This window comes from Protomyctophum parallelum, assembly GCF_964188405.1.
Source record: "Protomyctophum parallelum genome assembly, chromosome: 3".
NCBI lineage: Eukaryota > Metazoa > Chordata > Actinopteri > Myctophiformes > Myctophidae > Protomyctophum > Protomyctophum parallelum.
This window is the reverse complement of record NC_139698.1, coordinates 12,977,783-13,005,055: the sequence shown is the minus strand read 5'-3', so window position 1 is coordinate 13,005,055 and position 27,273 is coordinate 12,977,783. Positions and strand designations below refer to the sequence as shown.

The 27,273-nt window shown below is 45.8% G+C and overlaps 2 protein-coding genes across 2 annotated transcripts in view; one reads left to right on the top strand and one right to left on the bottom strand.

The window, feature by feature from the left end:
• Window positions 1-21,910: 21,910 nt before the first annotated feature.
• On the bottom strand, window positions 21,911-26,780 carry LOC310856237 (prostaglandin reductase 3-like). Its single transcript, XM_083761528.1, has 2 exons — window positions 25,963-26,780; window positions 21,911-23,202 (listed from the first exon to the last, which is right to left on the bottom strand). Exons 1-2 carry the CDS (start codon window positions 26,277-26,279, stop codon window positions 22,269-22,271), a joined length of 1,251 nt encoding a protein of 416 aa, XP_083617654.1. The 5' UTR covers window positions 26,280-26,780; the 3' UTR covers window positions 21,911-22,268.
• Window positions 25,717-27,273, top strand: part of LOC310856223 (teashirt homolog 1-B-like) — a 45,101-nt gene continuing 43,544 nt past the window's right edge. Inside the window, exon 1 of the mRNA XM_083761503.1 lies at window positions 25,717-25,766. The gene's annotated coding sequence lies outside the window, so the exon portion shown is untranslated. The remainder of the gene's footprint in view (window positions 25,767-27,273) is intronic.

The following is a 27,273-nucleotide window of genomic DNA, read 5'->3' as shown; positions in this document are numbered from 1 at the left end:
TGTTAACAGTTTTTTCCTGCTTTACTCCCCCTTTATTATTCTTTTTATTTGGGCTAATATAGTGTAAGATTGTTCCAACACCAACAGCTAAACTATTCCAGTAGTGTTCACGTGATGTTTACACCGTATACAGTAGTTTATAGCACGACTGAGATCAGAATGCACTGTTTTCATCGAGTCATATAATGAATGGCATTTAAACACATAGATCACATTTATTTTGGATGATGAATGCGTGGGTGGAATTGTGTTTTTTTCTCTTCTCCTTAAATTGCTTGCCTTTATAAATCTGGGCCATGGAGAGACAAAGCTCTGTTGATTTGAAACGATTTGACCATGCATGGGATCTAAAACATGCCACAGCTGTTGCCTCAAATGCCTCCCATTGTTATTGAACGAAGCACAGGCCTATATACCGCTATTTTGACGATGACTGAGCATCAAAAGGTCTAAATCAAACGTTCGCACACCTCACTCTTTCTTGAAACAAAGATGGTGGATGTCCTGTTTTCAGGCACCATGTTTGCATATGGTTATATAGTCACTCAACAGACAAAAGCCTTCAAGCCGCCATCTTTGCCCTCCTCATAGCCCTCAATGTCTCTCTCTCTCTCCATCTCTCTCTCTCTCCCCTCGTCACATACCTCTCATTAATTCAGACCTGTCACATTGACACGCACACGTACGCACGCGCGTCACGCACACACGCGCATGCACACACACACACACACACACACACACACACACACACACACACACACACACACACACACACACACACACATTGGTGGTATCTCAGCGCAGGGTGACAGCTGTGTGTTGAGTGACAGCAGCTCGGTCTCTGGTACAGGAGATCCTCTACTGCCAACACTTTGGTAAAGTGCCTCTCAACTGTCACAGAGAGAGAGAGACAGAGAGAGACAGAGAGAGAGAGAGAGAAAGGGTCATCCATTCATGTGTCTGCGCTTCCTCAAATTGTAAATAGCTTTCAGTGATGTATTCCCTCATCCATTATTAATTGCCTTTGAATTAATGACAGCCCTTTTCTCATTTTTGGTTTTGCATTCTACTGTATAAACCCAGGCAGGGTACACTACGCTACACTACACCACACTACGCCACGCTACGCCACACTACACTGCACTGCACTGCACTACACTGCACTGCACTACTCTACACTGCACTGCACTGCACTACACTGCACTGCACTACACTACTCTACACTGCACTGCACTACACTACACCACACTACGCCACACTACGCCACGCTACGCCACACTACACTGCACTGCACTGCACTACTCTACACTGCACTGCACTGCACTGCACTGCACTGCACTACACTGCACTGCACTGCACTGCACTGCACTACACTACACTACACTACTCTACACTGCACTGCACTACACTACTCTACACTGCACTGCACTACTCTGCACTGCACTACACTACTCTACACTGCACTGCACTGCACTACACTACACTGCACTACACTGCACTACACTACTCTACTCTACACTGCACTGCACTACTCTGCACTGCACTACTCTGCACTACACTGCACTGCACTACACTACACTACACTACACTGCACTGCACTACACTACTATACACTGCACTGCACTGCACTACTCTACACTGCACTACACTGCACTGCACTGCACTACACTACACTACACTACACTGCACTGCACTGCACTGCACTGCACTACACTACTCTACACTACACTACACTGCACTGCACTACACTACTCTACACTGCACTGCACTACACTACACTACTCTACACTATACAATACACTACACAACGGTCATCTGTGGCTGGCTCCTCAGACCATATGCAGTGCCTGTGACGCTGGCTCTACCCCAGTGAGTGGACTCTAGCTGGGGCAGTATACTGTAGGTACCCCAGTGAGTGGACTCTAGCTGGGGCAGTATACTGTAGGTACCCCAGTGAGTGGACTCTAGCTGGGGCAGTATACTGTAGGTACCCCAGTGAGTGGACTCTAGCTGGGGCAGTATACTGTAGGTACCCCAGTGAGTGGACTCTAGCTGGGGCAGTATACTGTAGGTACCCCAGTGAGTGGACTCTAGCTGGGGCAGTATACTGTAGGTACCGCTAGTATATTTTCATTGTTGACACGTGTTGTGCATGAAAACACATATAGTACGGTAGTACCCCTGGGCCCTTACGGAGCCTTCCTTCCTCGGTGGACTGGGCTGCGTGCGTCTTCGTCTTCGTCGTCATGTGGATTTGGATCCAGTTCACGGGTCTGCGCAGGAGGATCCTGCACAGTGAGATGAATATGACTGCGAGTCTGCGACTGCGCAGTCGGTAGAGAGAGGGCCTGCCAAAGTGCACCGACCTTCGGCTGCAGCCAGGGCTGACAGACGCAGACAGAAGTGCCAGACAGTCGAGCAGACAAGGACATGTATCAAGTCACCTCACACTGAAAAAGAATAATAACATGTAGTCTTTATCAAACCATTTGATCGTTATGGATGGGTCTCAAAGGGAAAATAATTGGCCATTTAATGGCACGACAAAGAAAGTTGGCCTTTGTTGTGAATCTGCATAAGAGTAACAGCCATGCATTATCATGAATAATACATCCATATCTCCTGCATATAGCCACGGGTGGCGGGGATTAGATGAAGCGCCATAAATAAGCTTCAAAGCCCGGCGTGTGCGGGTTTTTTCTTTTTTTTTGTTGTACCACGCCATAGAGGCCCTTCCCTTTAATCACAAACTTAGCCTTAGCTGGTGGCTCCTTTGTTGCCATTGTGCCGGTGTTGCTATTAGCGCGGGGTGGCTCGCTCTGTACGTTTACCTAATTAACACGGGACACACACTGGGAGTCAAATGAAAGCTAGCGTAGGGGAGTCAGATATGCTCAGACGAAGAACAAAGCCTGCCTTCCCACTGTCGCCCACCGGCAGGAAGCACCCAGGTTAGAGCACAATACAGACACTCGGACAGGGCCTCACTAGCGGAAACAGTTAGCATCTATCTGGGACTCTATTGGTCCAGTCTGGTCCTTGTGTGTGTGCGTGTGAGGGCGTGTGTGCATGTGTGCATGCGTGTGTGCGTGCATGCGTGTGCGTGCATGCGCGCGCGTGTGTGTGTGTGTGTGTGTGTGTATTGTAGTATGTTTAGTACCTGAAACGGTACCAGAAAGAAAACTCTCTCTCTCTCTATCTCTATCTCTATCTCTATCTCTATCTCTCTCTCTCTCTCTCTCTCTCTCTCTCTCTCTCTCTCTCTCTCTCTCTCTCTCTCTATCTCTGTTTTGTGGGGAGATAATTATGAGCCCCATTAGGTAAATGGTAATTTCTATGTCTAAAATATATATTTTGAGGAGTGCTATAGCCCCTCCAATGCCCAGCTTTTTAGATATATATATATTCTTTTTTTTCTTCTTCTATTTTGAGCGCTATAGCCCCTCCCATGCCCAGCTTTATATATATATATATTAGTGGTGGGCATAGATAATTTTTTTTAATCTAGATTAATCTCACTGCAATTCTGGAGTTAATCTAGATTAATCTAGATTAAAATGGCTCATTTGAACTCTGCCGAAAGCATTGAAAACACACGCTGCCCCGGCCAACTTTTCATCTTTCGCAGCTTTCTCTGTGGCGTACTGGTCATGGATTCTCCTTGTGATAGTTCGTCTCGCAGGTAGTTTGTAAGATGGGTCGCCTGTGGCCGCCTGGAGAAGAACCTCGAGCCCATCATCTTCAACCACACTGATAGGCCGGCAGTTGATGGCAATCCACTGAGCTAGGAGGTTAGTTAGCTTGGCTGATAGAGTTGGGCTGACGGGCTTGCCACGGTTGCACTCCAACATTGTAGTTTGACGAACACTTTTCCCCGGAGCCATATTAGTGCTTGGCCCGTAAGCCATTTCTGCTTTGCACAGGGTGCCACCTTGTTCTTGTCGAGGTTTCCATTGGGAAGCTTCTTGTAAAGAAATTTCCACTGAAGCAAACCCGGGTTCACAGAGTCCTGCATGCTGACGTTTGATGTGGCACACCGCACTGTTCATTAATTTCACCTGTGTCCGGTTAGGTTAGGATTTGTTACCGCCCCGCTCTCAGAGTAATTTATTTCACCTTGTCCCTGTTAGGTTAGGACTTCTTCCTCCCACAGAGTAATTCCGCCAGGTAAAACTATCAAAGTGAAATTCCTAGTTTGCTCGCTTTATGCAGTCAATGCAGACCCAGCTCCCAGACCCAACTTTGAGAATAGACGCGCGATAATATTCTCGCGTTAACGCAGCACGTTAACGCCGATAACGGTCCAGCATTAATATATATTTATATTTTTTTTGAGGAGCGCTATAGCCGCTCCCATTCCCAGCTTTCCGGCTTTTTTGTAAACAGAAACATTGAAGACAAAAGTAAAGACGGTGTTTTGATGTCCGCACAAAGATAGCAAGACAAGGGTGTGCGTGCGTGAGTGCGTGCGTGCATGCGTGCGTGTGTGTGTGTGCGTGTGCGTGTGTGTGACGTATGTGCGTGCATGTGCATGTGTGCGCACACGTGTGTGCGACCATCTGTCTCCATTTGTCATCCTTCTCTCTGTCTCTCTAAGGTGCTGGGCTGCCTACTCTCCTGTGTTAATTTAACGAGGTGGACTTTTTCACGGACCGATTAGATGTAATTAACAGTGAGAAAAGATGCCAACTGTATCTGTCGATGCAGCCCAACTCTTATCTGAGATGTTTTTCTTTGAAGTTTGAAAGTGGTAACATATTGTAGTAGAAAATGTACACTGGAGCAGCTCGGACAGTCACAGCTGGAGTGACTCACTTAAGCAATATTCGCCATTAATGACGGTAACACACACCCTCTTGTGTAATATTGCAACTATACAATATAAAAACACCATTTAATTATAATTTACTTTTTAAAGTAAGATATTCGATTAAAAAAAAGCCTAGCCATCCAACTGGCTCTGCTCTGGTGGAGCAGCGAGACTCAGCACAGCTGATTTTTGTTTTGATTAGGTGTTCCATCATGCTTGTTTAAGCACGGCTAGGTAGCATTTTCAACCAATCACATTGCTACTCAAAACTACCTGTTGTCGAATTTCCGATCCTTCTCAGAGTCATGAAAGTATCATAATTGTATTTTGCAGAGGGGGTTCTGGCACATAAAAGCTCCACGCAAAAAGATTTGTACACAGATTTGTATCCAAATGGACCTACAGGTCCACTTGGTTACATTTGTACATACAGGCTATATTTAAGTGTATTCATTTCACATTCACACGCCCCTCCCCCCTCCCCCCCTTGTCCACTGCGTGCATTTTAGATCTACCGCCATTGTGTAGCCTATTGCAGACCATTGCTCCTATTGTATAGTAAACACTGTGTATTACATCATGCATGAGCAGGTGAACACGTGTACCCTGTGATTGGATACACACACAGTCAGGGAGATTAATTACTCCGGGTTGGATGTTGCATCAGCAGCCAATTATCACCTGAGGAGAGCCGGGCCGTGGTGGGTTGGTACCGTCTCTTCTCACGCTGCCCCCCCCCAACACCCCCCGTTAGAAGTACCCCCCCCACCCCACCCTCCATGCAGTTCCTAGCATGCATGTTGACGAGATGCAGGAAACGTATTGCAGCCCAAATGACACAGAATCTGGGATAGCAGCAATAAAGTGTAATCTATCAGGAAGACTGAGGGATGAAGGATGCTTAAAGAGCTGCATGCGGCACGCAGCCACGCACTGAGAGAGGGAGAGAGAGAGAGAGAGAGAGAGAGAGAATGGGATCAGATGGCAGAACGGAGAGAGTGAGTGAAACGAGTGAAAGACCAATACAGAAAAGGGAGGGCATGGAAGACGGAGGAATCGACTTGGCTCATGGGTAGGGTGTGCGTGTGTGTGTGTGTGTGTGTGTGTGTGTGTGTGTGTGTGTGTGTGTGTGTGTGTGTGTGTGTGTGTGTGTGTGTGTGTGTGTGTGTGTGTGTGTGTGTGTGTGTGTGTGTGTGTGTGTGTGTGTGTGTGTGTGTGAGGGGGGGGGGGGCTGCAGGAGAATGAGCAACGAGGGATAGCTGACAGAGCGGAGGTGATGCGGAGGAAGAGAGAGAGAGAGAGAGAGAGAGAGAGAGAGAGATAGAGAGATAGAGAGAGATAGAGGCACAGTGAAGGGTGGGGGGGGCAATTCATGTAATGTCGATTTCCGTGGACCCTGGTTCCCCTCTGCCACTGGCCTGACCTCCCCTGACTCGGACGTCCTTGTTGCCATGGAGACTGAGGAAAACAAGTGTCGCGTTCCTCCTGTTCTCTTTTTTCCCCCATGAAGTTGTGAGGGATGAAATGAATGTGGCCTTCAGCTCGACACGGAGCGTATTGGCAAGAAATCAATACATTTTCACCGCGTCTTGCTTCGGTCCAGTAGGCTGCAACATATCAATCCATACGTGCACACGTTCTTGGCCTAATCCTCACGGCGCGTGTTGCATTTGTGTGTGTGTGTGTGTGCCTGTGTGTTTGTGTGCGTGTGCGTGTGTGCGCGTGAAGATCATGCGAGGGAAAATGAGAGAGGGAAAATGCTGCATCGAACAAAAGCTGCCCAGTGCGTTTGAACTGCTCCATTAAAACAATCTTTGTTTTTGATAGAGAGAGTGGAAAAAGAGACAGAGCCATCTGACTGAACGCAGACCGTTTGTCAGATCCAAGATGGAGGTTGTGTGTGTGTGTGTGTGTGTGTGTGTGTGTGTGTGTGTGTGTGTGTGTGTGTGTGTGTGTGTGTGTGTGTGTGTGTGTGTGTGTGTGTGTGTGTGTGTGTGTGTGTGTGTGCGTGCATGCGTGTGCGTGTGTTTTGCTGCCGGTCTTCAAATCCTGGTTCTCATTATTGTGCAGAGCCTGCAGCACTGCAGTCAGGGGAAGACTGAGCCAGTGCAAGTCTGCCTCCGCCCAGGGGCCTCCAGGCACTACAGGGGGTCCACACTTTGATGGAGGCCTGAGCATCATTAGAACAGATAGCAGCACAGGGTCAGCAACACACTGCTACACCACCGCAGAGCGGCTACATCTGTTAGCACACACACACCAGCAACAAAGACAGAGATATTATGTTCAGATAAGTCGGAGACACAGAAAGACAGACGCAGGCAGGCAGGCAGGCAGACAGACAGACAGACAGACCACATTGGATAGGATAGAGTAGTGTTTCTCAACTGGGGGGGGGGGGTGCAGCCCCCCAAGTGGGCATACAGAGAAGTTCGGGGGGCGCTGGAAGCAATATTGTTTTGGGGGGATGAGCTGCTCTTGGGGTGGGTGGGGTGCAGTTTAATATATTCAAGTGCACATTTTCTTCATGTCATTGTCTCCGCCAGGTGGAAGGCATGGGGAGAGAGTATGTTTTGCACGCTGTTCGTCAGTCCGTGTGTGTCCGTCAGTCCGTCCTGTCTTTGAACAGCTCATCTCCGGCACCGTTGACTTGATGGCAGCCAAACCGTGCACACACACACACAGACACACACACACACACACACACACACACACACACACACTCCCACAGCTGAACCTCTGACGGCCACCAGGAGGTTTGTCCAAACATCACGCAAATCTGTACACAGTCTTTCTATAGCGATTAGACGAAACAGGTTTTTCAGATTTTTCATACTCTGATTGGCTAAGATTGGCTTCCAAAGTTTGCCGGAGTGCTCCGTTTAGAACAAAATGCCTCAAATCATGAACACAGCTTGTGATTTCCGTCAAATGTTGTACGCACATTCCCACTAGGCCGAGGAAGAAATGTCACTTTATTATCAAATCAGAATCTTTTTTTTTTGAGGGGCGCTAGACTCTCCTATACATAGGTTTAACATGTTTGTCTTTAGTTCAATGTTTTGTAAATGCTATTTACATCATATTGTATCTTTATTGTTAATGGCGTTTAATGTTTGTGTTTGCACCGTTTGTTTTACCGTTTTTACATCACCTAATCAAATCACACCGGTGTGATTTTTAGTACCTGTAACTGCACCGATCTGTGCAAAACTTTGTAAAGATTACACAAATCGGTACACATTATCTCTACACTCATGTGATCAAGACGGATCCGTTAGATTTTTCATATTCCATGATTTCCATCCTGATTGACTAAGATTGGAGATTGCATGCAGGAGTGCCCTGTTTTGAACAAAATACTGCAATTCATGAACACATCGTCCGATTGCGGTGAAACTGTGCACGCACATTCCCTGGGGAAGAAATGCCACTTGACATTCTTCAAATCCGCCTCATGGTGGCGCTATAACAGGCCAAGTGTCATCTTTCCTATAACTGCACCGATCTGCATACAACTTTGTATGCACACTACCTAGATGCCAAGAAAAAATGTCTGGCCTGCATTTTTCAAGTCTGCCTTTTGTAGCACCACCAGGAGGCCAACTTATGTGAAACACACTAGTCCTTCAGATTTGATCCAAAAATCATGCAAATCAGTACACATGATCTTCATAGGCATGTGATCAAGACAGGTGTGTCTCATTTCTAAGTCTAAATTTTGCAGGTTTTTCTAGTCCTAGACTTTTGTTTTGTTAACTCAGCGGTCAAATGAGGCGTGGTTTCTGAATTGTGTGTAGTTGCACGTTTCTAATTGGGATGATGATGGTAGATCGGCTAGATTTGTAAGTGTTGAAGGTTGTGCCAGAGAGAGAAGGATGAGGCGGGCAGGGCACTGCGTCAGGCACTCAGAACTTGAGGCAAGTAAATTGACCCTATGGGAGCCAACCCAGGGCAAAGCCAGGAGGGGAAAGTAACATACCACCTATGTAGACGTGCTGTGGCGCGACAGCTTGGCTGCCAACGCTGCAGAGCTCAAGAACCTGATGGATAGGAAATTGTGGAGGGCAGCGATCCAGGAATCCCGAGTTGGTGTTGGCTAGACCTCACCCTCTCAGCAACCAGAAGGTTGTGTAGCCTATACGGACCGTGTGCATCATGTCTGGAAAGGCTACTGAAGCCTAATTTATACTCTGTTGTATTGCGGTGTTGCTTGCTGAAAAGAACACGTCAACAAGCCAACAACACAACTCATCACAATGCGTCACATTGTCATGTAGATGTGACTGGTGTCTCCATGGTACTGATCATTCATGAGGCCAGGTTTCTGTGTCAATGCTGTGTGAATGCATCGTTGTCACTGCTGTCTGCATGTGCATTCCATCCTGTGGGTGGGGTTTCCAGTCACAGCAATCAGCAGTGACTAGTCACAGCACTCTGCAAACACTAACTAGTCAGCAATCAATCACTGACCAGCCACAGCCTGGTGAAAGCAGTAGAGTATAGAGTAGTGAGGTGAATGGTGTTCACAGTCACACCACACAGGAGCTGTTGCAGATCTGTTACTTATCTTTAACATTTTGAACTTACCAACTTTGATGCATAATTGCAGTGGTTCCCAAACTTTTTAAGACTCATAACAGAAATTAGACGGGATCTAACTAATAATTCTAGAGAAAATTGCATCCCCAACACAGATTGTGTCCTCAAAATGCTTCCACCATATAATGTAGCCTTACTTCTGCATACACATATAGACACACATGCATGTGCAGACACGCGTACACGCATTTGGAAAGCGATGAGATGTTTTCTAATTTGTGTAATCAACACAATACACAAAATAAAGCTTACATTTTCAATTGGGCTGTGAGTGGGCCGGTAAGGGAGCCTGGATATTGGATAGGGGCCACTGGCCCAACAAAAAGCTATGAGAAACACTGCCGTTACGCCGTACATGGATACAAATATTAATTCATACATACATTCACAAGGGCACAATACATGTCAGAGCGACAGGCTGCCATTTTGAAGGGCTTTTCAATAATTCACTAGGGCGTCCGCCAAATGACGGGGGTTAAAACAGAGACTCTTAAGAGCAGTGATATTGGGATATATAGCTGTGGGTTAACAGAAAGCAGAAATTAATTATGTAACCCATTGCAGTTTCGCTTCGAAAGTTCACTGTTCATGAAAAAAATTAATGTGAGCTAGCGCTTCCTTTATGGGCATAATAAAAATTATACTGTTGTACTTAAATTTTTTAATAAAGTGACGGAGAACATTTAGGGAGACTGGCATATGTTAAGCCATTTTGGGCGGAAACCCCTTTTGGTGTACGCATTATGTTATGCTTTAGCTATTGAAAAATAGCAGATCTACAAGCTCATAGGTCTGCTAATTTTTGAAAAATCGAAGAACGACTGACATAGAAACATAGCTTTTTCAGAAAACTGTCATTTTCAAGCAGACATTTTCATAATCTGATCTCAGGTCAGAGCGGGTTAATAAGAGCGCGAGGAGCGGGCTGTCCAAACAGCGCCGGGGCGGAGCACGGCTGCTCTAAAGCATCCCCGGTCCTCAAAGGTCAACCATATTTTTATAATAGCAGCCCTATGGCCAACTCTAAATCTGTCTGCCCACCCAACGAGAGGTGTGACCATGATGGAGTCCAGTACCTGTGCTGCGAAACGCCATTATTATGACCCACTCTTTATAGGTGTGGGGGGGGGGGGGGGGGGGGAGGGGACTGCATGCGATCCTTTTTATTTTCTATATAATGCCAGTTATAAGCGAGGCAACGTGGAATGCTATCTGCCTTGTTTGTCTCTGCTGTGCACGTATACTGTTATATTATATGTGCGTGTGTGCGTGCATGTGTGTGTGTGTGCGTGCGTGTGTGTGTGTGTGTGTGTGTGTGTGTGTGTGTGTGTGTGTGTGTGTGTGTGTGCGTGTGTGTGTGTGTGTGTGTGCCCGTGTGTCTGTCTCCTGAGTGTTGATGCTGGGGCTGCGTTATGGTCTCTGAAGGCCTGTCTATGTTCCTCGGCTATGATAAGACCTGGTCTCTGACACCATCCTGCTCTGTTAAGGTCAAGCCCTACAGAATGTCAGAGATGATGACACGCACTGAGAGGTTTCATCTAATCCTTCCATTTCCTCCTCCTCTTCCTCCTCCAATCTCTCTCTCCCCATCCGTCTCAGCTCCCCCCCCCCCCCTGTGTCTAGCCAACTCACTCACAAGGCAAGGCACACGTATTGTGTGTGTGTGTGTGTGCGTGTGTGTGTGCGCGTGTGCTATATGCGCCCCCAGTCAACAGTGAACCCCAGTCTGCAGCTAACCTTCCAACCTTGTTCACTTCAATCAATTTCCTTCATCTCAAAGACTATATATCCTTTTCCGTTCCGTTTATGTCGTCTCACACTTGGATTGATGTGAATCTACAAAGTGGATCACCTCTTTTCATCTCTCACCCCCACAAAGAGCGCCGAGCTCGTTCACCTGGTCTCGCCTGCATTTTAAGGGATGCATGCATGATGTAAAAAAGCAAACATGATTCTGTTTAGTTCCTAAACGGCGTCAAATAAATTCAATTAAGCTGCCACGGAAAATAATGTTATTTACACTTTACGAGATTACCTGGACTTAATTTCCCGGGGTTTTAAATAATTGACAAACAGCATGTGCGTGCTATAACTAAGCCTCATATTATGTGCACAGTTGAACATGTCATCAGTTAATCTTTAATGCTTTTTTCCTCCTACATTTCCCTCCAGCTCGTCTTCTGCTTCCTTCCTTTCTCTCCATACCATAGTTAACACTTATTGAATTAGCAGTCTCTCTATCTGCCATACCATAGTTAACACTTATTGAATTAGCAGTCGTCTGCTGATCAAACAACAACCCTTTTCAATGTCGCCGGGCTGAGTGACGGCGGACGTCTCGGCAGCATCTGCTCCGACGCCTATTTTGGTATGGATAAAAAAACAACACAAAGTCTGCATGCTAATCACCATAACTTTAATCACATAAAGCCCCACTGTATATATACAGTATGCTGCGCTGTATGATGAACAGTGAATATATACAACAAGCTCGCAATGACAAAACACAGAAAGGCAAGAGAGACAATGCAAAGAATAAGAACATTTTTATTAATTTACTTTAATTAAAAATAAATCAAATTGAATTGTTGTTTGCGGAGCAGTTATTTAGCGAGAAAAGAAAACCTGGGTCTTCAAGATGCTATAGTCTATAATATCCTCCGTACTTTGCTGGAGCTGACATTTCTCCGCTCACCTCTGTGGATTGGGCCTCCATGGAACAGGCAGAGATGGAGACGGGAGAAGAGGAGGGGGGGGGGGGGATGGAGGATTATATAAAGAAGAAGCAGCACTTGACGGTAACTGGTTGAGATTAGCGCCTTAGGGGTACAGCGGTGGCTGTGATTCTGATACCGCGCCCCTAGCTAAACGCTGAAGGCCGCCTTTGCCTAAAGGAGTCTGCCTTCACCCACAGGCAGTCACAGATTGTTTTCTTACACCCCCACCCTCCCCTCCCCTCCCTTCCTCTCCTCTCACGCGCCTCTGTCGTTCCTTCCTCCCTCCCTCCCTCCCTCCCTTCTCTCCCCTCTCCTTCCCTCACTACCCCCACCCCACAGACACCTGTCATCTTCAATGTCAAAACTCCACACAGAAAGGAAAGAGACAATGCAAAGAATAAACAAAAAGAAAACATGTTTTTTTAAGGGCGTACGCCGCATACAGATTTGTGACGGCACGGGCCTGCATTCCAACAGCAGTGGCAGAAGCAACAGCCCAAACGGATGTGGCGGTCGGTCGACGTTCAGTGGACTATGTGTAATTACATTCTTTATATGTAAATGAGGAAATAATTGATGGGTCTTGTCTCGTCCTATATCTTCTCAAAACTGCGTTTGTCACATACAGAACAGAACTGTACAGTTACACAAAGCGAAGAAAGTGCAAAAAAACAATGTCCTGTATTTGGAAGATTGTGGTTATAATGTAAAGTGTAAGTATGGGGTTGTCTGGTTGGCAGTGAGTGCTGCCAGGAAGCGGTGTTGGAGCCCATGGGGGGCAGAGGACACAGCAGAGAGTAATGGCTGCTACATGCCATCACACTCACAGAGAACACCTCCGCGTTTCACCTGCTCTGCTTTTTTTTTACTCCATTTTAATTCCCTCTGTTTGTTTGTTTGTTTGTTTGTCGACCTTGCCGTGTCAGGTGACCTTCCTACACCCAGGACAAAAAAAAGAAAAAAAGTAAAACATTAAAAAAAAAAAAAAACAGGACCCTGACATTTCTGTTGCTCTCTGAAAGACGAATAAAAAAAATGAAAACACAACAGAGCAACAGCAGAGACGGAAAACGTCCCCCACCACCACCACACCCCCCTCCGCCCACTCCTCCTCCTTCAGACGAATTTACTCAAAAAAATAAGTGTCTTCAACAACGTCCGCGTCTGTCCAGGTCGCCCCGGCCACCATTGCCAAGTAAGTGTCACGGTGTCGTGACAACTTCAGCGACTAGCGGTGTGGCGATGTGACCCTCGGGCCGGGGCGGGAGGGAGGAGGGGCTCATCGTCCCCCACAACCACCCTGGACTCTGACAGATGTCATCTACCTCCTCCACGGGCACCTTCTGTTTCACGTTCACCTTTTCTCCATCCTGCAGCGCCGGGGCTCCTGTCTCTGCAGCGTCAAAACCCTGCCTCTCTCTCTCCGCTCACACACACACACACACACACACACACACACGAATGCACATTATGCGCGCGCACACACATACAGAAAGACAGAGATGGGTGGGGGTCTACACTAATAGTACAAGGGACATAAGGAAGACCTTGGTTGAGGGGAGAGGCTCCTCGCCCATGCATCGTTGATCATTTGTTTGTTTCGCGGTCCATATGTTAATCCCTCTATGTTTAATATCCTTATATAGCCTCACTCACCATGGCAAATGCAATATTGGGCCGTGTATATTATTGCCACGGTATATTTCCTGTAATTCACCAAAGGCTTTAGTGTGAGCAGTCTGAGGACAGCTGGTGTTTTAGTCTTTAGCCCGCCACACTCCAAACCTGTTTGCACAGAGCTTCCCGTCATCCTTCAGACCACACTGTGACAGAGACACTTCAGCGGAATGAGATTCTGCCTCGTTACATTGTCTTATACGGTTACATCAAAAGTGTCATCAGCCCCACGCCATGAATAACACGTCTAACAAACCAAAAAAGCCTTCTTATGATATTATATTTCCATAAACCTTTTGCCTGGCGGCCTCCTAGGGATTGTGTATCATATACTCAACAAAACGCTCCCCGCTAGATGGGAAATATGCAGTTCTAAATCTGATCATGGCGGAGATAATGTTCACTTCTCGCTTCCAGAATCCCAGACTTGGGCTGGGAAATGGAGGAGTTCCGTGACTAACCCATCAATCACTGTGACGCCACGCTGGAGTGATGGATATTCTAATTTCCCTCTTATATACAGGTGCACGGGATGGATGGGTGACGATTAATGGACGGACAAGGATGTTTTGTTCACAACAAGCGGGGGTGGGGGGGGTTGTAAGCCGTGGCACAGCCTGCGGCTTCAGCATGGAGGGCAAACCCGCGAGCTGCACATACTTGTGTTTTGAAAGCAATACCTTGGTGCTTGATGGGCCTCCATTTCCCCTCCCCCCCCCGTAAACAAGTGGAGATGAGGCGTATACATCCTGGGGTGACAAAAGGTGTTGCTAACACAACAATTGTCTTTCCTCTTCGGGGACCTTCGCCGCACGACGGATTCCGCAGTCACTTCGTGACAGCCCTCTCGACACCCTTGCCTCACTTCATTTTCACACAACCTGTTTCTCGCTTTCTGTCATTGCAATATCACCTCCATAATTATATTCTTTAACTTTCATCCCCACCACCTCAGACTGCTTAAAGTATACCTTGATACAAAAAAAAGAAGAAGAATCGCCAGCCTCCTCAGGCCAACTCTTCATACAATGTTGATGTAACACACCGTGCTATCTGTCAAACTTCTCAGTTGAAGTCATGCCAAACACCTTCCTTTTGATGAGAGAAAGCCTCTGAAATATCTCTGCTCCAGGCATGTATCTCCAAGGAGGATCTTTGCGCGCAGCGATCTGTGAAGCCTCGTTTCAAGCATCCAACTTCTATCTTTTACCCCGTTAACGCTTTTCGTGCAAACACACTCTCGTCTCTCTCTCCCACCATTTATCCGTGTCCCTGCCTTCCCTTCATTCCTCCATTTATTCACAAAGCGCCCGTCGTTGGGAGGTTAAACTGTTTCACTACACTAATTGGCCAACGTCAGTGCTGACACGTAGGTAAACAAACAAAAGTGGAAAAATGAAACTAAATGTGAGCTCATTAAACTGATGAGGAGCAGGGGAAACATTTAAAAAGTAGGGACACATGCAGGACCGTTTTAGAAATAAATATCTGCCTGTTGTTTTCCACTGTCAACGTCATACAGTGCTGGGCTCTCGGTCGGGGATGGTTACAGCAGCCTGCCTTTCGTGTGACTTTATCCTTGAAGGCGTCCACAGAACGGACGGTAAAGTATAATATCCCCTTGGTGCCTTCCACTTTTCCCTTTACCGTTGACATTGAACACGAGCATTCATAAACCGACGGCCCTAGATTTTTCAGCGCACGGCACGTGTGATGCTCCAAACATGAGATCTCTCTTCCCCCTTTCTGTCCTCCTTTCTGCCTTCTCCCTCTATTCTCACTGTATCTCTCCCCCTCCCCTGTCCATAGCTGTCCTCCTGGCCATCTGTCATGTGATGTTTATGGGGCCTTTTGCTTTTGTGTCCTGATGACCACTGTCACGGGGAGCTTCCCATTACCGATGCGCCCTGATGAACGATGTCGCCCAGACGCCACGCTGACACCCCCGGTGTCCTTGGCCACAGAGGCGCTCCCTTCGCTCGCTGTAGCTGCGGGCCGGTAAAGAATGGGGACAGGTGGACCTGCGGGAGCCGACTGAGGACCTGTCCGTCATCCTCCCCCGACAGGAGAAGGCTCATATTTCCTGCATCCCTCCACCACCGCCGCCACCATTACTACATTTGCACTATCTTCACCCAACACACCGTATACCACCCCTCACCCCTTTCTCTTTCCTCCCCTGCCCCCGATCCAGCCAATAGGAAGACGGCGCTCCTGGTCAGCACGGCGATGGCAGTGATGATGTCATTAATCCCGGTCGGCGTGGTGAGTAGTGCCCTTGCCTTTCACCTGCACATAGATCTACATCTCAACAGACACAGGCAGAGGGAGGGACCCCCGCCCAGCCCAGCCCAGCCCAGCCCCCTCCAGAGGCCATGGTGGCTGGCTGGCTGGCTGGCTGGGGCGGCTAAAGGGTTAATGTATGTAGCATAATATGATGTATGTGGTTGAGTGTGATTTTTATCTCTATAATACAAATGCTGGCACTTGTTTTCTTTTCTCATTTTTTCCCCCATATACCTACAATACTGTAATGTTTACAGATGGGAGAGCAAACTACAATCAAATTGCATCATATCGGCACACCATGCTGCCATATGCTCGGAGCAGGCGGTATTAAAAAAAAACTAAAAAAACCTCCAGACCTCCAGTAGTATAATAGCCGGGGTTCATAAGAAAATAAACAGTATACGAGAAACAAAAGAAAACAACGTCAACCTTTCCTATCACTCCTCCCGTCGCGGTGTAACGTAACGCGGACAATCTGTTGAACAAAATAAAAATCTCATTTAATCAGCAAGGCCTCTCCTGCACGTATGTGGTGACACTCCTCTCCTCTCCTCTCCTCTCCTCTCCTCTCCTCTCCTCTCCTCTCCTCTCCTCTCCTCTCCTCTCCTCTCCTCTCCTCTCCTCTCCTCTCCTCTCCTCTCCTCTCCTCTCCTCTCCTCTCCTCTCCTCTCCCCTCATCCCTCCCCCTCCCCCTCTCTTCCTGTGAATGTCTTCACTGGGCAGTGGAGGCGCTGATGATGAATTCTTAAGCAGATCACACTGATAATTGTATTTCATAACTGTCAGTTGTGCGAAGGCTGTCCGTGGAGGATGCCAGTGCATGTGCTGTGCAGCTATTTGTGTCGCACGCACGCACACACACGTGCACGCACACACACCTCCAACCAACGCCCCCCCACCCTCCCTCCCCCTGTCCTCCACCACCCGCTCACCCACACACCCCCCAATCACCGGGGATGTGCTTACTGTCTCCCAGCCCGAATTACTCAATCAGGAGGACACGTTTATGGATGACACCTTTATTACAATTAATCAGGGGAACTTGATTAAGAAAGTTATTCCTCCCCTTCATTGAGACTGCACAAGTGGCACTGCTGCATATTGTAATTTATGTCCCACTGAGTTCTCATGCCACTGACAGACAGACAGGCGGACAGATTGCCAGCCACGCAGGGACACCCACGTGCAGATGTGAGGGTGTGCGTGTGCCGTGCATGTGTGTGTGTGCGTGCGTGTGTGTCTGCACCACCCACACACTTGGGTGTGTGCGGCATGCTCATACAGGCACATGCGCACTCATTCTCCCCTACTAAACAAATGTCACAAAGCTATAGTGTCACAAAGAGTTTAACAAATGACTTTAGTTAGCCATAGAAAGAACCTTGAAAACTTCTTTTATTTCTATTCCTGTGTGCTCCTCTTTCACTCACTCACTCACTCACGCACACAAACACACACACGCACGTACACACGCACACACACACACACACACACACACACACACATACGTATTATGTGCTGTGTACTGTGTGTGTATAGGCTATATATATATATATATATATAAATGGTAAATGGTAAATGGTGCATTTATATAGCGCCTTTATCCAAAGCGCTTTACATAGATTGTGCATTACATTCACCCATTCACACACACATTCATACACCGATTGCGGCGGAAGCCATGCAAGGTACCAACCAGCACATCGGGAGCAATTTGGGGTTCAGTGTCTTGCCCAAGGACACTTCGACATGTAGACAGGAGGAGCCGGGATTCGAACCGCCGACCCACGGATCATTGGACGACCTGCTCTACCTCTTGAGCCACAGTCGCCTATATACTGTATATATATATATATATATATATATATATACACACACACACACACACACACACACACACACACACACACACACAGCATGTGTGTGTGCGTGTGTGTGTGCGTGCGTGTGTGTGAGAGAGAGAGAGAGAGAGAGAGAGAGAGAGAGAGAGAGAGAGAGAGAGAGAGAGAGACACACACACACAAACTACTGGATGAAGCCATTTATTTTACCTTTACTCACAGTTCTGGGGTCTGATGTGGCTAATTAGTCGAGTGAGGTTTTAGGTTTTCATAATTAGGGGGAGGAGGTTGGAATGACGGGGGGGTGGGGGGGGCTCAGGGAGTTGGGGTGTTCCGAGGGTCTGACTGACTCGCACAGAGAGAGACTGGACTGTCTGGATCCTTGGCAGAACCAGCCAGGCAGGCAGAGGCAGGTATAGGCACCGTCCCTTAGGTGCCTGGAGGTAGAATGCCATCCCACACTATGAGGTGGCTGATGTCTTAGTTAACTGCCACAAGTGCCAGCTAGGGGACTGTGTGGAAGAAAGAAAAAGAAAAAAAGACAGAAAAAAGACCAGTTTGAGGACTTGGCATGTGTGAATGTTAACACGATACAATGAAAACATGTTACTGTGAGTGTGTTGCCATCTTCGTTCTTGAACATGCAGGAACTAGTAGGGTACTACTAGTACTTTTAAGAAAATACATTGTCTTTTGGAATACAAGCTCCATTGCTGTCAGCATATTCATCTACCGACGTACAGTAACTATAAGGACTATTAGTAACGCATACAAGAACAAAGAAAATCTAATTTGTGTACGCATGCACTGGGACTGCATAGTAACACTGATCAAATGATAATACATTAATTTGTGTACGTATGCACTGGGACTGCATAGTGATACTGATCAAATGATAATACATTAATTTGCGTACCGCTTCTCTTCAAAGTGCTTTGCACGGTTACATACTACAACCGTATAAGATATCGCAGGTAACACCAATAAAAGAGCAATAGCGTTGGACTCGCACGAACGTTAGTCTAACGCTCTTTCTCCCGCCGTCTTCAATATCTCATGTATGCCTCCCACTCTCCCAGATTGCTGCAATACGTCACAGGTTAGCAGCTCGCCTCCGAACGGCAATACAATCCAATTAAATAAGGAGTGTTGTTGTCTCACCAGGTTGCTGTGTTCTCTAATTGGGGCTGTGACTGCTCACTAATCAGGGGAGGTACAGGTGGGCCCTGGAGGATACACAGACAAGGCCTCTCCTGTTAATTGAAGAGAGACACACGTATCGGCAGACCCGCGCGGCCTCCTCCCTCAGCATCGTAACGCATGTAGTAGGCCTGTTTGAGGATGCTAAATGCAACCGTACGTCCAGCCGCCTCACCCCGCTCACCTTTTCGTGTGGCTGACACACGTGAAAGCATGCTCTCGTAATTGTAACGCCTGAGTGAACACCACCATGTCTTTTCGTTTCAGAAGGTGATCACAGTTGCTCAATAAATAATGGCTGGTGGATGTTTCCATTGTGCTAATTGTTGCTACTAAGCTCTAGAGCCCGAGCGATGCCGGATCTTTGGGTCTGATGCCAATCCCAATTTTGGAGAGTTTTAGACCATTGTATATGTATATGTTTGGACAAGTATTTAGTCAAAAACTTTGATTTGATTAAAGTTTCTATTTGATAACACTTAAATACACTTTATTTTGTTAAACCAGTTAAGCCCTATTCAAAAAACAAAATCAATATATAGTTTATCTACAAACGTGTAGGTTTATTTTTTTTAAATGTTTGAAAACATTTTCGCCCACAATGACGCTAAAGTCAAGTTTAATTTGTTGTTGGGGATACTCCCTCATAGCGTACTTTGTTGTTGGAGATACTCCCTCATACCGTACACATACCGTATACTCCCTGATACCGTACACTACGAGGATACTCTCATACCGTACACTATGAGGATACTCTATATATGGCCAATTACATTCTTAATCTAGATTCTTGAGTGAATAGTTCATTAGTTAATTGGAAGATGTTTACATATATAATATTGTTGCATAACATAAGTGTGGTGTTTGTATGCATTTGTCATATTTCATAAATATTTTGGCCTGAATGAGTAATGTGACAAATGGATGCTAATCATTAACACCACTGTTCCGACTACTGAGGTAGAATTCTGTCAGGATAAAATTACGTGATGGAAATATTTTCAATTCCCTTTAAGTACCATCCTCGTTGTTGTGTACGGTTATACTTCATTTACTGCACACAGTAATATCCTCAGCATTAATGTATTAGTCATTTGTAACTCAGTGTGTACAAATGTAACCAAATGGGCCCATAAGGGGTCCAGAGTTAAAATAAGTGTGTTTGTTCAAACAGCCCTGGCCCGGCGGTGTGTTTTTTCTGATATCCGACGCAATCTGGCGATGATAGCAGCTTTGCATGCTGGGGTCACACCTGTAACGTATTTCACACTGGGCTATTTTTTGAGCGGCCACCTGGATGAGGTATTATCATGTTCACAGAGCATGAACGCCGTAGCCCTCCCTCCCAGACGGGAACAGGTGTTTGCTTTAACATACATTACAGTACATGAATACAACACGGACCATTTTAACATTTTATTATTATGACTGACCTTTATTTATATTGTAGGTTGCCTGAACACAGCAGCACCACCCAGTCCCTAAACATGCATATTGTTGTTAGTTCTTTTTTTTGTGGTGTGGGAGGAACCCAATGCGAACACAAAAAGACCCCCAGATGGGTTTGAACCTTAGGAGTCGGGACTGCCAGCCTGTGAGGCACTTATTTACGAACCACTGTGCCACAGATGTCGCTTTTCAAGAAAAAAAAGAGGAATTCCTCTTCCCCTTTAACCCATTTTGGACTGAGGTCGATTACAAAAAAAGTTTTCTGAAAAACCTGTTTATATGTCAGTGGTGCTCAACCTTTTTCATGGCAAGGACCTCCAGAATTTTCTGTATTTGGCCACTGACCCCCCCATATGTTGTTCCAGAGACCCCCCAAAAGCAAAGATTTTGTTAAAAATGTTCGCTCTGAAAGAATACGTATTCAAAGATTTGCTCAACATTTTCACAAAAATAGCAGCTCTACAAGCTCGTAGCACGGCACTCTGTGCTTGTAGATCTGCTATTTTTCAATGGCTAAAGTATGAATGTGTTAACTTTAAAACTATTAAAGAGCAAGCCATATAAATATTCTGGTGTCCCCACCCTTTCATCCAAATATGGTTATTTGTGTAAGGGAGATCACCTTTTCTTCTATAAGTGTCATGACAATGTTTTCCTTTGTGATGTGGTTAAGTAGCTACAGTCATTTGACTAGCATTCCTGGGGCCTAAGTGGCGCATTCCCCCCTGTGTCTCCAAAAGAAATTAAAAACACAAAAAAGGAAATGAAAAAGAATAGTGTCAAAGGGCATTGCACAGCACATTTAGTATGAGTGGTTTTCTGCTTGTTGGGAGGAAAACTAATGGTATTTTCAAGCCCAAGTTCTGGTTAGCTGGACTAATTTTTTTTATTATGTGCAGCTTGGGGCATGTGAATGGAAAGATTGATTATGTGAATGCCGTTTCTGTCAGCCACAAACAGGCAATGAAATACCAAGCACACCTGGAGCGGCGCTCACTTTTGACAAGTGCACAGCAACGTTAAGGCCTATTAGAAAAACAATGAAGTCTATCATAAAATATTTATGGGTATATAAAGTGCTTGAGAGTGCTACAAGCAATCATAGGAATGCATATCGACTCAAATTATTTAAAAATAAAAAACGGGACCCATAAGAGAAAATACAAATTAGAAGCTCTGACACAGGTATATGCATACTTAAACTGTACTTAAAAATATATATAAACTCATACTGTACTACTGTAGTGGTGTGTGTATGTGTGTGTGTGACAGAGAGAGAAACATTTCCAACGCTTTGTGTAATAATTGAAAATAATTGTGGTTTTTATTATTATATTTTTAGATCTTCCACAAAGCAGGAGATAAATTAAGGCAGAAACAACTTTCAGTCACTGAAATGATTGTATCGACGAGCTTTTGTTTTCTACCGACATTCATCTTACAAAAAAATAATAGGTATTATAATAAAGGTCAAAAAGACACATTCAGAATTATATCGTCAACTAGCAGCATTGTAAAAAAATACAATTTCAAGGTGTGATGTATACACAAAGATTGCACAGTAGTCATTTAAACTTGGATGATAACAGTAATGAACGGTTGCAATCACTCTTATTACGATATGCACAGAGGTGACTCGTTCAGCAGCAAGCGACAGCAGCGTCAGCAGTCTTGGTTGGTGCGTCACAGCTTGCTGTGATTAACGGAGGAGGGTGGCGCCACCTCCACCACCACCTTCCCCAGGTTCTTCCCAGCATACATGTAGTCCACGGCCCTGAAGACCGACTCCAGGCCTACGAACCTCCCCTCTGGTGCCCGGTCCCCGTGGTCCACCTCGCACGTCAGCTTCCCTTTTGCCAACATCTTTATCATACTACCCACAGCCTCGCTATAGTCAGCAAGGAAGTGATTTAGAAAGAAGCCCCGGACACTGGCTGACTTCTGGAGCAGCTTGACCGGTAGCGTACCCCCGCGGACCGGCTGGATCCCTGACGCACTCTGATACCCAGAAATGAAACCGATCACAATCAGCCTGCCCTTTTTGGCCAAACAGTTGACCGCCACGTCGAAGACGCTGCCTCCTATCGACTCGTAGACCACGTCTACGCCTTGCGGGTACTCTCTCCGCAGCGTCTGGCCCAGGTCCTCCGAGGTGTAGTTGATGGGCCTGTCACAGCCGATGCTCTTGAGGAAGCCCGCTTTCTCGTCGGTGGAGCAGGTCCCGACCACGTGGCAGCCGGCCCGCTTGGCAAACTGCACGGCGAACTGTCCCGTTCCCCCGGCGGCCGCGGTGACCAGAACAGTCTCGCCTTTGGCCAGGTCACCCAGACGTTTCATGGCAATGTAGGCCGTGGCGCCGCTGACCAGCAGGGTCAGGAACTCGGGCTTCGCCGAGGGAACTGGCACACTTGCCTTGGTTGGCACCACTGTGTACTCCGCAAAGGCCCCATTGCTGAAGTAGGCCACCGTGTCCCCGACGGTGTACTGGGAGCTGGCACTGAGGCCAAGGCCAACCACCTCACCTAGGCCCTCGAAACCGGTATCAAACGGGGGCTTCACCGTTGGGTCATACCGGCCTGCAGAGTGGTTTATGTCAGAGGCGTTGATTCCAACAAAACTGCAATGGGAACACAGATGAAATGCACACTGGGTCAATAAAGGAATATAGATCAGAAAATACATACACATAATATAATACACAATACACACACACACACACACACACACACACACAATATGTGTGATCATAATATTGACTATGGCACCATAGTATATTCACAATATATATATTTTTTTTACGTAATGAAGCAACAGGAAATATATCATACAATCAATCAGGTCAACATTTGAGACTCCTTCACTAAAACCATGTGTGACCACGGGGTGCAAGCACACAGGTTTGTTTTGGCAATGACTCGCTGTTCTCTTGAAGAAACGCTCCTACACTGACAGGCAAAGGCTTGTATCACAAAACACATTGCATGATGTCATGATTCATTGTCTTCAGAGAGTTGCAGAACAAACTGCATTTTTAAAATCGTGGATTGTTGTTTCTTGCCTCAACATGAAATTTGTTGTTTACATCTACCGTTGATAACACAGAGAGGAGGAAAAAGAAGGAAACTCCCATGTGGCATATGAACGTATTTAAATAATTAACTTTCTTTTATAGTCGAAATTAGAATGCATGCTTGTGTCATGGTGTATGTTCACCTGTACATTGAGCACTGATAATGCCAATATACTGTAGCCAAGTTGCAAACTTTGGGTCAAATTATTATTGTAACATATTGTGATTTGACTATTCATGGTTTCAATTTCCTTATGCAAAACACACGCACACGCACACACACACACTTGGGAGTCAATTGAATGGGGGGGGGGGGGGGAAGCATCACTATGTTAATCATTTTTACAGTTCACATAGAAAACAGTCTTGGTCAGACGTAACGGTAATTACAGTCATTTGTACAAAGAAAACAATTTGTCCACACATAAATTCAATTATATTTATAATTCTTAACACAGGAGGAGGGACTCTTCTGATGAGTACACATAATGTATATGTAGCTATATCACTATTACCATTACAGTTTTTTTTCTCAAAACTATAATATACTGCGGTCCCATCATTAAAACCCAATAGATGTGTACATCTCAGTGGGGGGGGGGGGGGGGGGAGCACTATTGAAGTTTTCAGTGATGGTTGTGTTATTGTATAACTAGACTGCGTTCCACTTAAGAAATGTTGCATTAGCTCCTAAAGGTCACTGGGTCATTTTTCTTTATGGGGAGCAGTGGCTATGAAGATTACGCAAGGGTTTACTGTCATGGGTATATGTGCCATTTAAAAATGCTACAAGAACGGTTAATTTTGCCCTAACTACTTAGGCTGTCAGCGCAATGAAAAACAGCCCGTTATAAAAAAGCATTGATGACATTTCCATGTCCGATGTCCCATGTGTAGGTTATGCATTTGTTGACATATTTATGTGGCTTGATTAAAATGTGTTGCGCAATATAAATAACATAAATTTTGACCAAGTGTAAGGGTGGGATACATGCAAGAGCCTGTCATGTAGGAATGTATCTTGAGTAATTGCTGTTTCAATGACAACCATGATAGTTGTGGGTCATTAAACTATTGCAGATACAAGAGTACGAAAACTATATGCATTTGTTTATAATGTATTTCTACCAATAGGTGGCCAAAAAAATAAATGGGGGGGGGGGGGGGGAAAGGGATTGGCTACAGATTACGACCACAGACTACCACAGGTCATCACTGCTTCTTTTCAAGGTGTAAGCAAGCCTGTAAAGGCCACATCATTCCTTGTCCCAGCATTCTCTCATTATGAAAACGCTTTAGATGAGCATTCTGTTTTCTCTAGGAACCGTATATGTATATACAACATACATGTATATTATTTAGCATTATAATAGCAGTTACATTTGAAAAGTAATGGATAATGTGATTGCTAACCTGGTCCACAGAACTCCTTCTTTAGGTGTTCAAATAAGGTTTGATTCTTATTACTAGTTTTTAAAGAGCATATCACATTCCATGCATGCAATACTGATGCATGCTATGCAAGACCAAGGGTTTGGGTCAGAGTCAGAGGTGTCCGTTCACATGCATGTCATGCATAATAACACTGTCATCATGCGTATTTTGGTCTGATAATACGTGTATTGATTTGCAACACACACGGCAAAATCCTCTGTGTTAAATGTACTCATTCCTATAGTTAAATTAACACACAGGCTTAGTGTGAATAGTGTGAATCTGAGTAGCAATTATAAATAATGTGAATTTGTGTAAACCTATTTAACAAAAATGAGAGACAATTATGTGGCACAGATCAACTACACGGCTGTTTAAACTGTGGCTGATATGGGTGATGCTTCTGCAGCAGCAATATACGCCTGCATGCGTCTCTCAATCTCTCCTCGTGAATTCGTGCCATTCTGCTCTGCTGTTATGTACCCCCCGATGACTTTCTGTTTGCAGGTTGGTGACGTAAGGAGACAGGACAGAGCGAGATGCCGAGATGGATTGATAGACAAATGTAGGGGCGGAACTTGGAATACAGTAGTAGGCTATTCCTCACGTATTATTCCATCTTGTGATGATGATCGCAGGTGCTGTCACCGTAGGATTAGGATATGGTTTAAATCGAGGTAAGTGGACCTTTTTTTTCCCAACAACTTCTTAACAATAATTACAACAGATCCACAACATCAAAGAGAGGCGTTAAATATCTTCATAACACGCCATAAGTCCGTCTATGATCCATAAGTACGCAGGCGCAGCGACAAAAAAGGAGAGCGTTGTACCCAATTTCTACGCCTTAAAAAAAAAAAAAAAAAAACTTACCGATTTCTTACAAGCAAGTCCCCGTCGCCAGGTGTCGGGACTGGAACCGTCTGCAAACAAGCGGCCGCTTTGAAATCCCGACTAAGCTTGGTGACGACGAGCTTTTTCATGGAGCTGGGTATGGAGGATCCTTTGAAATCCATGAAGTGCGCCGAGTATGACAGATCTATAATGAAGCGCCGCGGCGCGACCGAATGAACTCCACCAGCACCACCACAAAGTGCGTCGGTTCTTCCTCTGCGCCCCCCGCCGCCGATCACCGCAACAAGCGCCCTCCTACTGCTGCTTGCCCGCAACAACAACAACGAGCTGGACATTATACGAAGCGACGATGGGGACAAAGTTCACGGGCTATATGATGATGATGATGATGATGTGCATTTACAACTGCTGCAACAATAATAATAATGTACTATCGCTAGCCCCTGTGCTATCTATCCTCTTCGTGCACACATCGGGCAGGGTTTAGAGGCCATGCATGCACGCCAAATGAATGCGGTTAAAATTATAATTTGGATCGCAGTGGCGCAGAGAGATTCTATGCCTTGAGCATGAAATACGACCTTTAGAATCTGGCTATTTCGTATTAAAATGTTGCATCGGTGCAACCTTGTACTGTAGCACAGTGCTAGATAGGGGAGACTTCTTGTCGTTGGAGTCCCTCCCCTTCCCGGACACGACACTCACTTCCTAGTAAGGTGAAACAAATCAATCCTCATCTCTATTATATGCTCAACCAGTAAACTACTCCCACAATAAAACACATTAAAAAACACCCCCCGATCAGCAAACGGCGTGCGGCGCAGTCTGGTCGCCCCCTAAAAGTCAAACGCGTGGAATATATTTAAACAAAAATAATCCAAGGAAGAAGCACGTGTTTCTTTGAGCTTTCATAACGCTTTTCCATTTGGAAACGGTGTTGGCCAAAACATGAGAGTGCGCCCATGCACATGTACTCGCAGGGAATCACTGTATTACTACACCTGCAGCCCTGTAGCAAAAAACTGCAACCAAAACATGGTGTCTTTAATAATGCACTATTTTCAGCGTCAGTGCTTTGTACAACTCCATCCGCAGGGTTTATTATAATATATGTATTATGCACGTAATGTCCACTATTATAGAAAATGTCAAAGTTGTTGTAATAATAACCTACGTATATGTATTGTTTTGCCGTGCGAAAGTTTGCCCATAAACTTGATTTATCAATAGGCCTATTTTCCCACAAAGAGTGAATTTGACATCGTCGCACGTATACTGGCTCCGGTCGGTGGCTTCCTTTTGTCAGTCGTTTGGATTTTTAAGCACTGA